We start from the raw sequence: 12,040 nt of genomic DNA on the forward strand, positions 1-12,040 counted from the left end.
TCAGGTACAAGCATTACCCCAGCACTACAAAGTCCATTGCAAAATTATGTTCCTAAGTGCCACATCCATGTTTCTTCTAAATACCTCCAGGGATTGTGACTCAACCACTTCCTTGGGCACTCTGTTCCAATGCTTGACAGCCCTTCCAATAAAGGAATTTTTCTTCTTATACAATCTAAACCTCCCCAGTGCAAGTTGAGACCATTTCCTCTTGTTCCATTGCTTGTAACACAGAAGAGACTGACTCCCACCTGGCTGCAGCCTCCTTTCAGGTGGCTACAGTAAAGAGCAATAAGGTTCCCCTGGAGCAACTTTTTCTCCACGCTGAACACCTCCAGCTACCTCAGCTACTCTTCATCAGACTTGTGCTCCAGCCCCTCCCCCAGTTCCACTGCCCTTCTCTGGACTGCCTCCAGCACCTCAGTCTCTTTCTTGTAGTGAAGGGCCCAGAACTGGACACCTGGACACAGGATTTGAGGTGTGGCCTCACCAGTGCCAAGTATGGGGGGATGATTTTGAAATATCCTTTCTTCCATGATCTCTACAAGTTTGGGTCTGCCATCATAACACAGTTTGGAAGGGTGTGCTTTTACTTCTATTCTTGTGGAATACATCTTCCCAAAGTTAATTTGTAAAAAAATAGTCTGTGTTTCTGTCATCTCTGCAATGCATAAAAAAAAAAAAAAAAGGAGAAGAGCTTTGCAGTGCAGACATGTTTTGCTGCAGTCTAGAAAAGGCATGGTAAATCAGTTTCCTCAAAATGCTAAAGAGCTGCTGGATCTCATGTATCCATTCAAATTTATGGTAGATTTTTATTTAGGAAAATCAGGTCTTCCTCCTGCTGGGTATATATAGATATATCTATATCGCTCAGTCTCTGGTGTAGCTAAATGCCCATGTGCTTAACTTTAAATTAACCCAAAGATGAGTGAAAAAAAAAAAATATATAAGGTAAATTATTGATATATTTTCTTTTTCTGGGCAGTTTTGGCCAACAGCAGAAACACTGAATGAATGAGTTAGGGAGACCTTTAATCTCACCTAGTGTGGTCATACTGATGCTTCTGAACTGCAGGACCAATTCAGATTCTCTGCAATGTTTCTGATAAGCAGAGTCTGCTTGGTGCTGAACACAGGCTTCATGGAGCAAACCAGTCATTCCTGAAGTCACTGCATGGGAAGTGAAGCATCATAAGGTGATGCAGCAGTCCATGCGTGATGCACAGGATGACCAGTGGAACGATAATCAATCCTCCTTCGTGGGAATATTGACCTTCCTTTCCCAAATGGTTGCTGAACAATAGCACTGTGGAGTGACACAAAGCGCATGGGATCGCATCACAGCGATCCGCTGGTTGCCGTGGTGACGGGAGTGGGCCCGCAAAGCCAGCCCCCTGGCTGCTGAGTTGGAAGGGATAAGAAAAACACAGCCCACTTCCCATGTGAAACAAATTACAAGAACAAGCAAAGGAAGAAAAGAAAAATGTCAACCCTTAATCAGATGTTCTCTTATTTTTAGAAGGGGTTTGAAGAAAATGGAGACCATCTCTGCTTACCTCTTGGGCCTCAGGGATTTGGCTAGTAATATCTCTGTACATACTGTGGAAATAAATCACAGAGGTTTGTATAAGAAAAATCACATGTAAAAGGTATCTGTGTGCAGTGGGAGATGACAAAACCTTATTCAATCCTGCTATCCTTTGTGCTTGCTTTAGTAAACAATCTGTAAGAATATGTTAAAATGACTCTCAATATAACAACTATATTTGGCAGGCAAATGAAATACATTAATTTTTAGCTAGAGAAAGGTAGTATATTCCAGTTTCTTATTATCTCACAATGTCTCTTACCTTTTAACCTTGCTGCACAGCTGCATATCAAAAGCAGCATGGTGGACTGTGAATTACATTTAAACATAACAAATCAGTGGTATGTAGAAAACACCATCATTTTCCAGCATTTCTCATTCTTGTGAGAAGCTTCGTATTTTATTATATTTAGTAACATTAAACAAACCAGACATTTCAGTCAACCCAACAACCTCCAGTTACTAGCAGCAAGGTCCTGAAAATGGTTTGGGCATCTGACAGTTAGGAAGTGCCTCCATTTCACAGCACCCAAGTTGCACTAAAAAAACAGCCAAGTGAGGCCTCCAAGACCATAATAAAAACATAGTGAGTTACAGTAATTTGTGAGCACCATGATGTTTGACTGTAGAGTTCCTGTTTCTGGGAGCAGGATGTCTGCTACTGAATAGCCAAACAAGACCTTGCATGACTTAACAGGAAGGGAAAGACAAGGAGAAAAAGGGTGTGCAATGTTAAGCAGAGGCCAGTGAGATGCTCCGAAGCAGGAGTTATATCTGAAAGTTTTGCCTCCATTTGCATCCATGCATCAGACACTATTTGGAGGCTGTAATTCTTGTCCTGCTCCCTGCTCCCTGGATCTTGACATGTGAATCAACCCTTCGGCTAAGGACATCTGCTTCATTGTTCTTTCAAACTGAAACACAGGCATAAACCTGTAGCTTAGAAGTTAGGATACTTGGATGAAAGAAAGTAATGAAATTTTAACTTTTTTCTTCTATTTTTTGCCTTTTTTTTTTTTTTTTGGCAGTCACTAGATATAAACCAGGAACATTTCTAGAAACAGCACACGAAGATTGATTTGCCACAACCAGCTGCCATTGGTCTAAAGGATAATATTCTTTCTGATTTACTGACTAAACCTCACAGCAATTTACTTTCAGCAGGACCAATGAGAAATTTCTCCTGATACCCAGAGTTCCCTTTCCTAATAGTTGTTGCATAGTTTCCTCTGTTTTTAGGAAATTTGAGTATGAGAAAGATAGGTAAATCTTATCTCCTACCTTCTTCATGAATCCTCTAACAGGTGGGCTGTTCTATGAGAAAGAAAGATAAAGCCATTCTTCCTCCTTTTGACACATTTTAAGAAAGAGCAGCAGCCAGTTCATGTTGTGCTCCTGTTTCTGCCTTGGGCATGCTCTAAGACTTCCTACCACATCAAGCCCTGATGACATTTCAGAGGAGGGCCTACTTTCTAGACTCCCACAAAGGATTGATGTGGTTTCCTAGCTGCTCTTTCTGCTCTGAACTGGGAGCTTGAACACCAGGCAGCCCACAGGCAAAGCCACCGGTGTGAGCAGGGTTCAGTTGCAGGCAGGAGGTGAACAAGTGCTTGAAGATGTCAGTCATAACTTCAGGGTGTAAGTGTGAAAGCTTACATGTTTTGTTGAGAATGTTTTCCTTGCTGCTATTTGACAGGCCACGTCTGGGAATAACCTATTTTTAAGGTATGGATCCTGCCCAGAATTTTAGTATCTTTGACTCTGCATTTTGTGCTCCCTGGGGTGATTTGGGTGGCTCACATTTTAAAACACATGACTACGGCTGATAAAAATATGGGGAAGGAAATACTTGTATAGGACACTCTGAAAGGTGAACTGAGTTTTTCTATTTCACAGAATCATAGAATTACAGGATTATTGAATTATAAAATAGGTTGGGTTGGAAGGGACCTGAAAGATCACATAGTTTTTCTGCAGGGTGAACAACCCTAACTCTCTCAGCCTAGTTTAATAGAAGAGATATTCCAGCCCTGTGATCATATTCATGACCTTCCTCTGGACTAGAGGTCTGTGTCATTCTTGTGCTTTGGGCTTCAGAGCTGGGTGCAGCACACCGCTGGAATCTCACAACAGCGGAGTAGAAGGACAGAATCATCTCGCTTGACCTGATGGCCACAATTCTTTTGATTCAGCCCAGGACATGGTTGGCTTTATGGGCTGTGAGTGCACATTGCCCAACCATGTCAACCAAACCCTTCTCTTCAGGGCTATTCTCAATCTGTTCTCTGCCCAGCCTGTATTTGTGCTTGGGATTTCCTTGACCCACATTCAGGGCCTTGCCCTTGGCCTTGTTGAACTTCATGAGGTTCACATAAGCCCACCTCCCAAGCCTGTCAAGGTCCCTCTGGATGGCATCCCTTTCCTCGGTGTCACTTGCGTTGATGACAAACTTGCCGAGGATGCACTTAGTCCTGCTGTCCATGGTGCTGACAAAGATCTTAAATAGTGCCAGTCCCAGCACCAACCCCTGAGGGCACCACTCATCCCTGCTCTCCACTGGGACATCGAGCCATTGACCACAACTCTTTGAATGCAACCATCCAACCAATTCTTTACCCACTGAGAGGCACATCTGTCAAGTCCATGCCTCCTCAGCTTAGAGACAAGAATGTTGTGTGGGACAGTGTCAAATGCTTTGCACAATCCAGGTAGAGGACATCAGTTGTCCCTCCCATATCCACAAGTGCTGTAACCACATTGCAGAAGGCTGCCAAATTTGTCAGGCTCAGTTTGCTCTTAGTGAAGGCATGTTGGTGGGCAGTAATCACCACCAAATTTTATTGCAAAAGTTAATTTGTTATTTTATTATTACCTCCTTATTTATTACAATACCACAGTGTTAGGTGGTTAAAACTCCGTGTTACATGTTACAGAGTAGGTATTCAACATTTTTGGTAAGTCTGAAAATATTATCTTTGCCCCTTCTAGCACTCCACAGCCTTACACACTTATTGGAGAAAGGAACATTTTTCAGAGACTTTAGAAGTCTGTTAATTAGCTCACAGTAATATTGATTTTTAAAGTGGGTCCTTTGAGAAATTTAGCATCCAAGCTAAGAAGCATTTATAGCAAGTAATCTGAATAATGGTACAATACTCTCTGGAATTTTCATTACTCAAATGAAGTGAAATTATCTTCACAATATACATTCAAGACATTAAGATGTAATTTAGGTAAGTATTAATAATTATATTATTGAATTGTTATGACTAAATAGGTAGACAGAGTTGGGTCCACAGCATTAGTAATTAAGTGGGCCAAGTGTGACATCAGAGGTAATTTTTTCAATTGCCACCTTATCTGTGGAGTTAATTTGCGTGTGACAATTGTGTTGGTTGTAATAAATCAGTGCTACAAGGAGGAGGGATAAAAATAACAGAAATTATTTCTACAAGGATCCTTGTCCCAGCTATCCGTATTGTTTAATTACCACTACACTTTAATTAACTATTCCTGTTGTGTGAAAGGTCTGTGACTGTATGATCATTTGAATGTCAATATTTGAAAAGCTTTGGATGGCACTGCTTGCTTCAGGTTCATTTCTGGAAGAGCTGAATGTGAACCAAAGGGAGATCTTTAAAGTTTAAGTCATATGGGCCTCAGGTCTGTAGGGACTCCTTTATAAATTGGCCCTGCATAAATCACCACTTTTTATGCAGGTTGCAAATTTGTACACAGAAGCGCTCACCCCACCCTTATCTTTGAGTGAAACGGCCTTTTTTTTAGTTAATATTTCAGTAGTAGCTCGTTTTTACTTCCTGACTAAATGACACTAACATGGCAAACTCTCTTTCAGTTTTCTCTGGTTTTGTGGGTTTTTTAACTGCTAAGAAAGTCATAAATGTAAAGACCTGAAATACAGCAAGGTGAAGATAGAGAATGAATATCACTAGTTTTACAGCAAATTAATTCTGGAAGAATGTTATCAAATGATTATTTTGCAACCTGCTTGGTCCTTTCTTCTGAACATATTTTATAATCAATCTCTTTCTCCCAAGACAAAATTCCATGGTTCTGCAGGGGATTTTTCTAACAAAATCTTGTCAGGTTTTTAGATTAAATAATGTCTGCTGTATCTTAAGGAATCTGAAATCTTTCTGACCTGAAAGTAGAAGCTGGACATTTAACTCCGTAATCATTCTTACAGATCTTGTTGTCATGTTAACAGTGGAAATACTCGTGAGACACAACCTTTTCACTTATAATGAAGCTTGCTAAATTCTGGTCATTTGCCAGTTCTTGTTTGGAAATTAAATATGTGACACATTGCCTGAAATTTTTGCACTAATAAAAAGCAATGCTCATTACTGAAAGCTACATTTCTCTAGTCAATTCTTGCAAGTGTCTAAAAAATAAATTCTTTTATCTTATGGGAAAATTGTGTTGTGTTGAAAAAGCTTTTGGGTTATGATTTAGATTGTGAAAAAGAAAAGTCTTGGTTATTCAGTGTGTTCTTAATTACATTGTGAGATGTCTTTAATTTGTTCCCAGCCAGACAGCAGTTTAGATGTCCGCTAGTTCAAGAGGATACAGTTTGGAAGGACATTAGGGTTAGGTAGGTGAGAAACAAAGCAATTCCAACTGAGGAGGTTTTCTTTAAGAGAGCTGTTGAGGATGTGCTTTGTAACAGTCCTTATTCCCTCACCAGTAAGCATCTGGGATCAGATAAAGTAAGAAAGAATAGAGGTTTTTGGTGCTTTTGATCTGAGTTTTCTCTCTCTGACTTCAGTCTTCAACCACGGGTAATGGAAGAACATTCCCATCTCCTCCTGCCCTGCTCCCACCCCTCTTATCTGAGTGACAGGAATAATGGTACACTTGGATACTCCAGCTAAGTGTACAACCAAGCAGATTTTCTTTTCTGTTCCAGGCGATATTTCCAGCAGCTCTGTAAGCTGAAGTATGAGGCCTGTTTCCCAGCTCCACTGAAATGCCCCATCTGTGCTCCTGCAGTGCTAGGTCTCAGTCCATCAGGGTGAGGCTCAGTGCAGTACACTTTGGTAGAGACATTGGCAAGGCACTTCAAACACCCACCAGACCTCGTCTGTCATACACATACACCATGATCCTACCCACTGCTGTGTGCTGGATGTAACCTGGACCAGCTCCTCAGAGTCTCTTCTGATCTCCATATTTTGATGGTGCAGCAGATTACTATATGGATGACTGGGATGGGGCAAAGGAGAGTGTAAAGTGCTCCCTGCACATTGGGAGTGATGCAAGCACTTCTGCTACCCCATCAACCCTGTACTTGCTTCAGAAGTCATCCTTCCCTTACCCACACCAATCCTGTTCTTTGTCAGACCAGTTTCCAGTACATCAAAAACATAAAACATTGCCAGAAGTTGTTGTTACCTTGTAGCACTTGGTATCTGCAGCTGACCTTGGTCTCGATAATGGCTTCACAGCAAATGACTTTGACTCAAACTGTTGAGCAGCAGCACTTATACAGCTTTAGGTGCCCGATTTACTACTTTTCCTCCTCTGTTGACACAGATGAGCACCAAAATAACTGGTTAAGTTAGCATTGCCTGCCTAAAACCGAAAGTCCCCCAAATCATCTATTTCTTATGTAAGTCTTTTTCCTTTGCAGGGGAGAAAGAAAGCTTTAAATTTAAAGTCAATTTGTTCTTTCTTTTTTCAGTCATTTTGTTCCCCATAGCTCATCTCTTCCAACTTCAGTGGCTGAATTTCCAGAGAAGTCTAGTAATACATCTGCCAGCTATTTTAAAGCTTCTGTACCATTTTACTTAGGTGACAGAACCAGACATTAGAATTTTTCATGATAGTTCTCCAGCACAAAAAATATGTGAAGGAAAATTAAAAACATAGGTACAAAAGGAGGAATGTCATGCATTCATGCCTGTCATTATAGTAATTTCTTCAATATTTTATTATCTTAGGGGACAGATCTTCAGAGTTATTTTGTTCCTGCAGAAGGTAGAATGCATATGGGTGCTTAGGTCTAATCCAGAATTTCTGGGAAAGACTGTATCTAGGTGGAGAATACCAGAGGTGATTTTGTATTGAACAACCCAAATAAATGCCAGTGAAAGCTTTAGTTCATAATGAATCATTATGCATTTTGTTCTGAACTCATTTATAGGAACTATCTCAGAATTTGGCAAAATTTCTGGGTTTTTAAAATTATGTTGTTTTTCATATGCCTCCAGTCTCCCACATGCAGTTTTTCCTTCATTCTTGAGCCCAACTGTTCTGTGAAACTACTGCCTTCTTGCTCAGGAGAATAACTTCCTGTGTGCGCTTACAGTGAAAAAGATGATGATCCTGGGAGTTGTGCAGAACCACAAATCTGGGGGGTGGAGGGCTTCAGATACACTCTTTCCTAACTGGAACTTCAGAAGCAGGATCTTTCCAGTTCATTACACTATTATGCATTAATAAGACAGGAATTTCAACACTGTAGGCTGCAGCGAATTAGATCTGAATCTGTCCTTGTATAAGCGATTTGGATGTGTTTTTATGGCGTTAATTCTAAGAAGTTTTCCTTCCAACTAAGTTTTCCTTTATACTTAAGAAACTCCAGTATCACAAAGTCTCTTATATTTTCATTACAGAAAGCATAAAAAGCTCGGTTGAAATTGCTGTCCCACATTTCCTGTTATAAGAACCTGTTCTGCATGTAAGCACATAAAAGTTAAATATTTGGACTCAAATTCTCTAGGTGTCTACTAGGATAATTTCTTTTTGGTGAATATTTCAACTAATGTAGCTCAACTTTTTTTAAAGATGAAATAATGTGACAAGGCAGTCTTGCATTCATATTCATTTTAATTACATTTACCATGTCATCTCTAAAGTTAATTGAGGTTACATTTGGCCCAGCTTATAATAGAAGGAAGCTAAGAGCAGGGAGAACATTTCTCCCCTTGTAGCAGAAGGAAGTTAGGTATTCTTCACACTCAATGTAGGAGCCTATGGAAAGAGACTGGAAAAGCACAAGAGGAATAATCAGGTAAAAAAAAAAATCAGGGAATAGGATTAAGGGGGCAATGTGAGCAGATACTAGGGAGACAGGACTGTGAGGGATAGGCTGTTTCTTTCTCTTCACTGGTATTTCTGCAAATCAAACAGCAGCTTTCCACAGCTATGAGTTTATTCCTCTTTGCTAAGCAGTAGTAGATTATACTGAGTATCTAAATTGCCCTGATATGCTCTTGTGGAAAGATGAAAAGTTATTTTAGTTCCTTGGCAGAAGACAATAAAATCAGTTTTACAGGAGGGATGAGTGTCTTCTACTGTTGACACTTAACATTGACACAGGAAAGCTCTAAAACCTGACCACATTAAAAGACAAGGTTGTTGCCTTATTAAATTGGGAACGAGGAGGCAACATGAGTTCCAGGCTTTCCTGAGTTTTAAATATTTGCTTTTGTAACCTTGACATACTTAAAAAATACATTAAATAATACATAAGGAAAAAAACAATAGCAAAGAATTAATAAAATAATTCTTTCTCTGCGATACAGCAGCTATGTGCAAATATTTTTCCTGTGTGCCTGTTAGTTTAATTGAGTTTTAAACATTGTAATATTTGAAGGTATGCCAAGGTTACTGGCACCAGTAAACAGTGATGAGTACACCATGATTGTGTGTAAACATCATGCAGTAATGAAGGTAAAATCTAGGAAACTGTTAAATGAAGTGAAAGCAGTAGCAGCAAACAAAATAGATGCATTTGTTAAAATGAATGGAAATGTATAGCCTTTGTTTTGGACTGGATCCTCAGTTGGCTCAGTTCCCTTAAATCCATTTATGCTAGCTATTTCCATCCATTGGAGAATCCAGCCCAAAATGGATGGCTTTTTTCAAGAGTCTTTACTGTAAGTTTACAGCCTTCTTTTGATTACTTAAAAGAGAAAGACAGAAAGAGGAAATTACAGTTTTTATGTGTTTAGCAGGGAGACGAAGGGGGTATTACCCCCATCTAATCACTACCACTGGTTACACAGCCCATGCTGCAGGCATTCTTATATCGGGTGTTCTACTTAAACTGGCATCATTGCACAGCTTCTCCTTGTAGAGCAGGTGTACAGACTACCCTGTTCTGAATGCTGCACACAGATTGTTTCAGGGTATGATTTTCAGATTTGCAGTCTTAAATCATACCACTTAGTGTAAAATAGAATTTAAAATATTATAGCTTTGCAAGGTTTCCTCGATTCCCTTGAAAAGACATCACCTAGATTTTGCAAAGTACTCTGTAGAGTAGCACTTGAGAGTCCTCGGGGTACACCTGTAAACTAATCAGTCCATCTGAAAAGAGTGGAGATTTAGCAGCTGAACAGAGTGAAGTCTTCCATATTCCACAGTGATTTTTGAAAGGAATCCATGCTGCTTTGGGACAGGAGATTTTATTTTCAGAAAGAAGTCATATCCTTTATTAAGGCCTGACTCAGCAAAGCATTTAAGCATGTTCTGTTATGTGCCTATTTGCTTTTCATTTTGCCGCTTCTTAAAAGCTGTGCAAAGTCAGAAGCAGCAAGACAAATGGAAAGGTAGAGATGAAGTTTTCATGGATTTGCTCACACAACACCTATTTAGTGATCAAATTAAATGAGTATGAGTAAGAATTCTTGCTTCTAGCCAGTTAGTGTCATGAGACTCCAACAGGGCTAGGAGATCAGGACAGGTCATCTGTTTTTTCAGGTTTCATTTTCAACTGTAATAGTTAGAAACTTTTTAAAAATAAAATATATTTTTAAAAAGCTGAGTTTTTTTTCTAAAATGATAAGCTCAAAAAAGAATACAAGATTGTCAGCAATCCTGACTTGATCCCTATCTTCAATTCCCCTTTTGAGCCAGTATCGTGCCTCCAATGCTTCCTTCAGTAGTCACTGCCAGCTTTTGGATCATTGACCTTCAAATGCTGGACTTACTAGGTGGTGTCAGACTCCTTGAATTTAGGAATTGTATTGTCCTGTTTGTGTAGCTCCTACTGGTAGCAACTCCTATGAAGAGATGATTGAATTGTGGAGGTTTATTTAATGAACTTTTCTGGGAAATTATTTTGTGTATTATTTGAACAGATGGTCTTTTTCAGCTATTTGAATGTTTGGAACTATTTGATCTGCCCACAAGGAGGAATATAAAAGCAGTGACAAGTAAAGTTAGGATTGAACTGGTACGGTTAAATGGGGGATGGGGACTGCATAGTTTGTTGATAACAGTCCCTTTCTTCATCATTTTACTATAAACTAACTAAATAATTTTATCCTCATCAACATTCCTCATCTTATTCTGTGTTGTTTTTTTTTTTTCAATCTGGAGAAAAAAGAACATCATAAATAGATAGGTGAGGTAGGAGGTTAATTGAAACAATGGAGAGTTTCTGAACAATTTTGTAGTCATGTCCTTGGTTCCAATTGAAAGAGCATTCACATCTGGCATTTGGCTTGAGTGGGAGCTACAATTTTTCCACCAGCAGTGCTGCCAGCAGTGTAGCAATAGTCCACGGGTTCAAGCACCTGCCACCATATTTTGTTATTGTGAAAATGAATGCAATCATCAGTAATTTATTATTCTTATCAGATGCTATAAGTTAAGCAAAGTGTTCTCTTTTAAATGTGATAGAAGGGCCTGTATCAGGATATTGAGGGCATCTGTTAAGTTTTTAATTTTTATTCCATCTTTTTTTCCCATTTTTAGGGAAGCAACGTGATGGAGGACCAGGATCTCTTGGAAATAGGAATCCTTAACTCTGGGCACAGACAGAGAATACTCCAAGCAATCCAGCTGCTCCCAAAGGTATAGTTTCTGTTATTATGCAAGTGAGGGAACTAACCCCTGCAGTATTCACATTATTTAAAACACTTTTTTAAATGGAGATAGATGTAGCTCTACTGGTTTTGTAGACACATTTTTTGCATATACAAATATGGCATAAAATAATGTCAATGCATTGGACTCCCTTTGTATAGATGTAGTTGACAAAGCAAAGGAAAGTGTAATCTGCAATTTGACTTGATGGCTGTTTAGAATGAATTTTAATTACTTTTGGCCTTTCAGCCTAATTATAGACTGCCATTACATGTGTGTAAATAAGGCTGTCCATGAATCCCAGAACACCTATCTTAACATAGGAGTTGCCCTGGAAATATTTTGCCCCTTATATAAGTACTCTTAAAAGCATTGGAGGAAAGATTGTTTTCCTAATACCTGCCTTTTGTGTGAGGTACAGGGACTTCCTGCAGGCTGCATATTTAATTTTCTGCTATGTGTATGAATTTTGCTTCTCAGCTGCAGACAGAAAAACTTGCAGCCATTTCCCAATCATTTTTAGTGCTAGCCAATTTAAAATCTAGATTTTAAAATCAGTGATAGAATATTCTGCATACCAGAATGTATCACTGGAGACTTCTACTACTATTC

At 39.3% G+C, this 12,040-nt stretch overlaps 1 protein-coding gene across 10 annotated transcripts in view; it reads left to right on the forward strand.

The window, feature by feature from the left end:
• ANKS1B (ankyrin repeat and sterile alpha motif domain containing 1B) overlaps positions 1-12,040 on the forward strand; it is a 401,048-nt gene that overhangs the window by 228,350 nt on the left and 160,658 nt on the right. For all 10 annotated transcript variants that reach the window (XM_068191650.1, XM_068191661.1, XM_068191653.1 and 7 more), the window contains one exon: positions 11,318-11,416. In XM_068191650.1, the coding sequence (XP_068047751.1) occupies positions 11,318-11,416 (99 nt within the window). The remainder of the gene's footprint in view (positions 1-11,317; positions 11,417-12,040) is intronic.

The sequence above is a fragment of the Anomalospiza imberbis genome, chromosome 5, assembly GCF_031753505.1.
Source record: "Anomalospiza imberbis isolate Cuckoo-Finch-1a 21T00152 chromosome 5, ASM3175350v1, whole genome shotgun sequence".
Taxonomy (NCBI): domain Eukaryota; kingdom Metazoa; phylum Chordata; class Aves; order Passeriformes; family Viduidae; genus Anomalospiza; species Anomalospiza imberbis.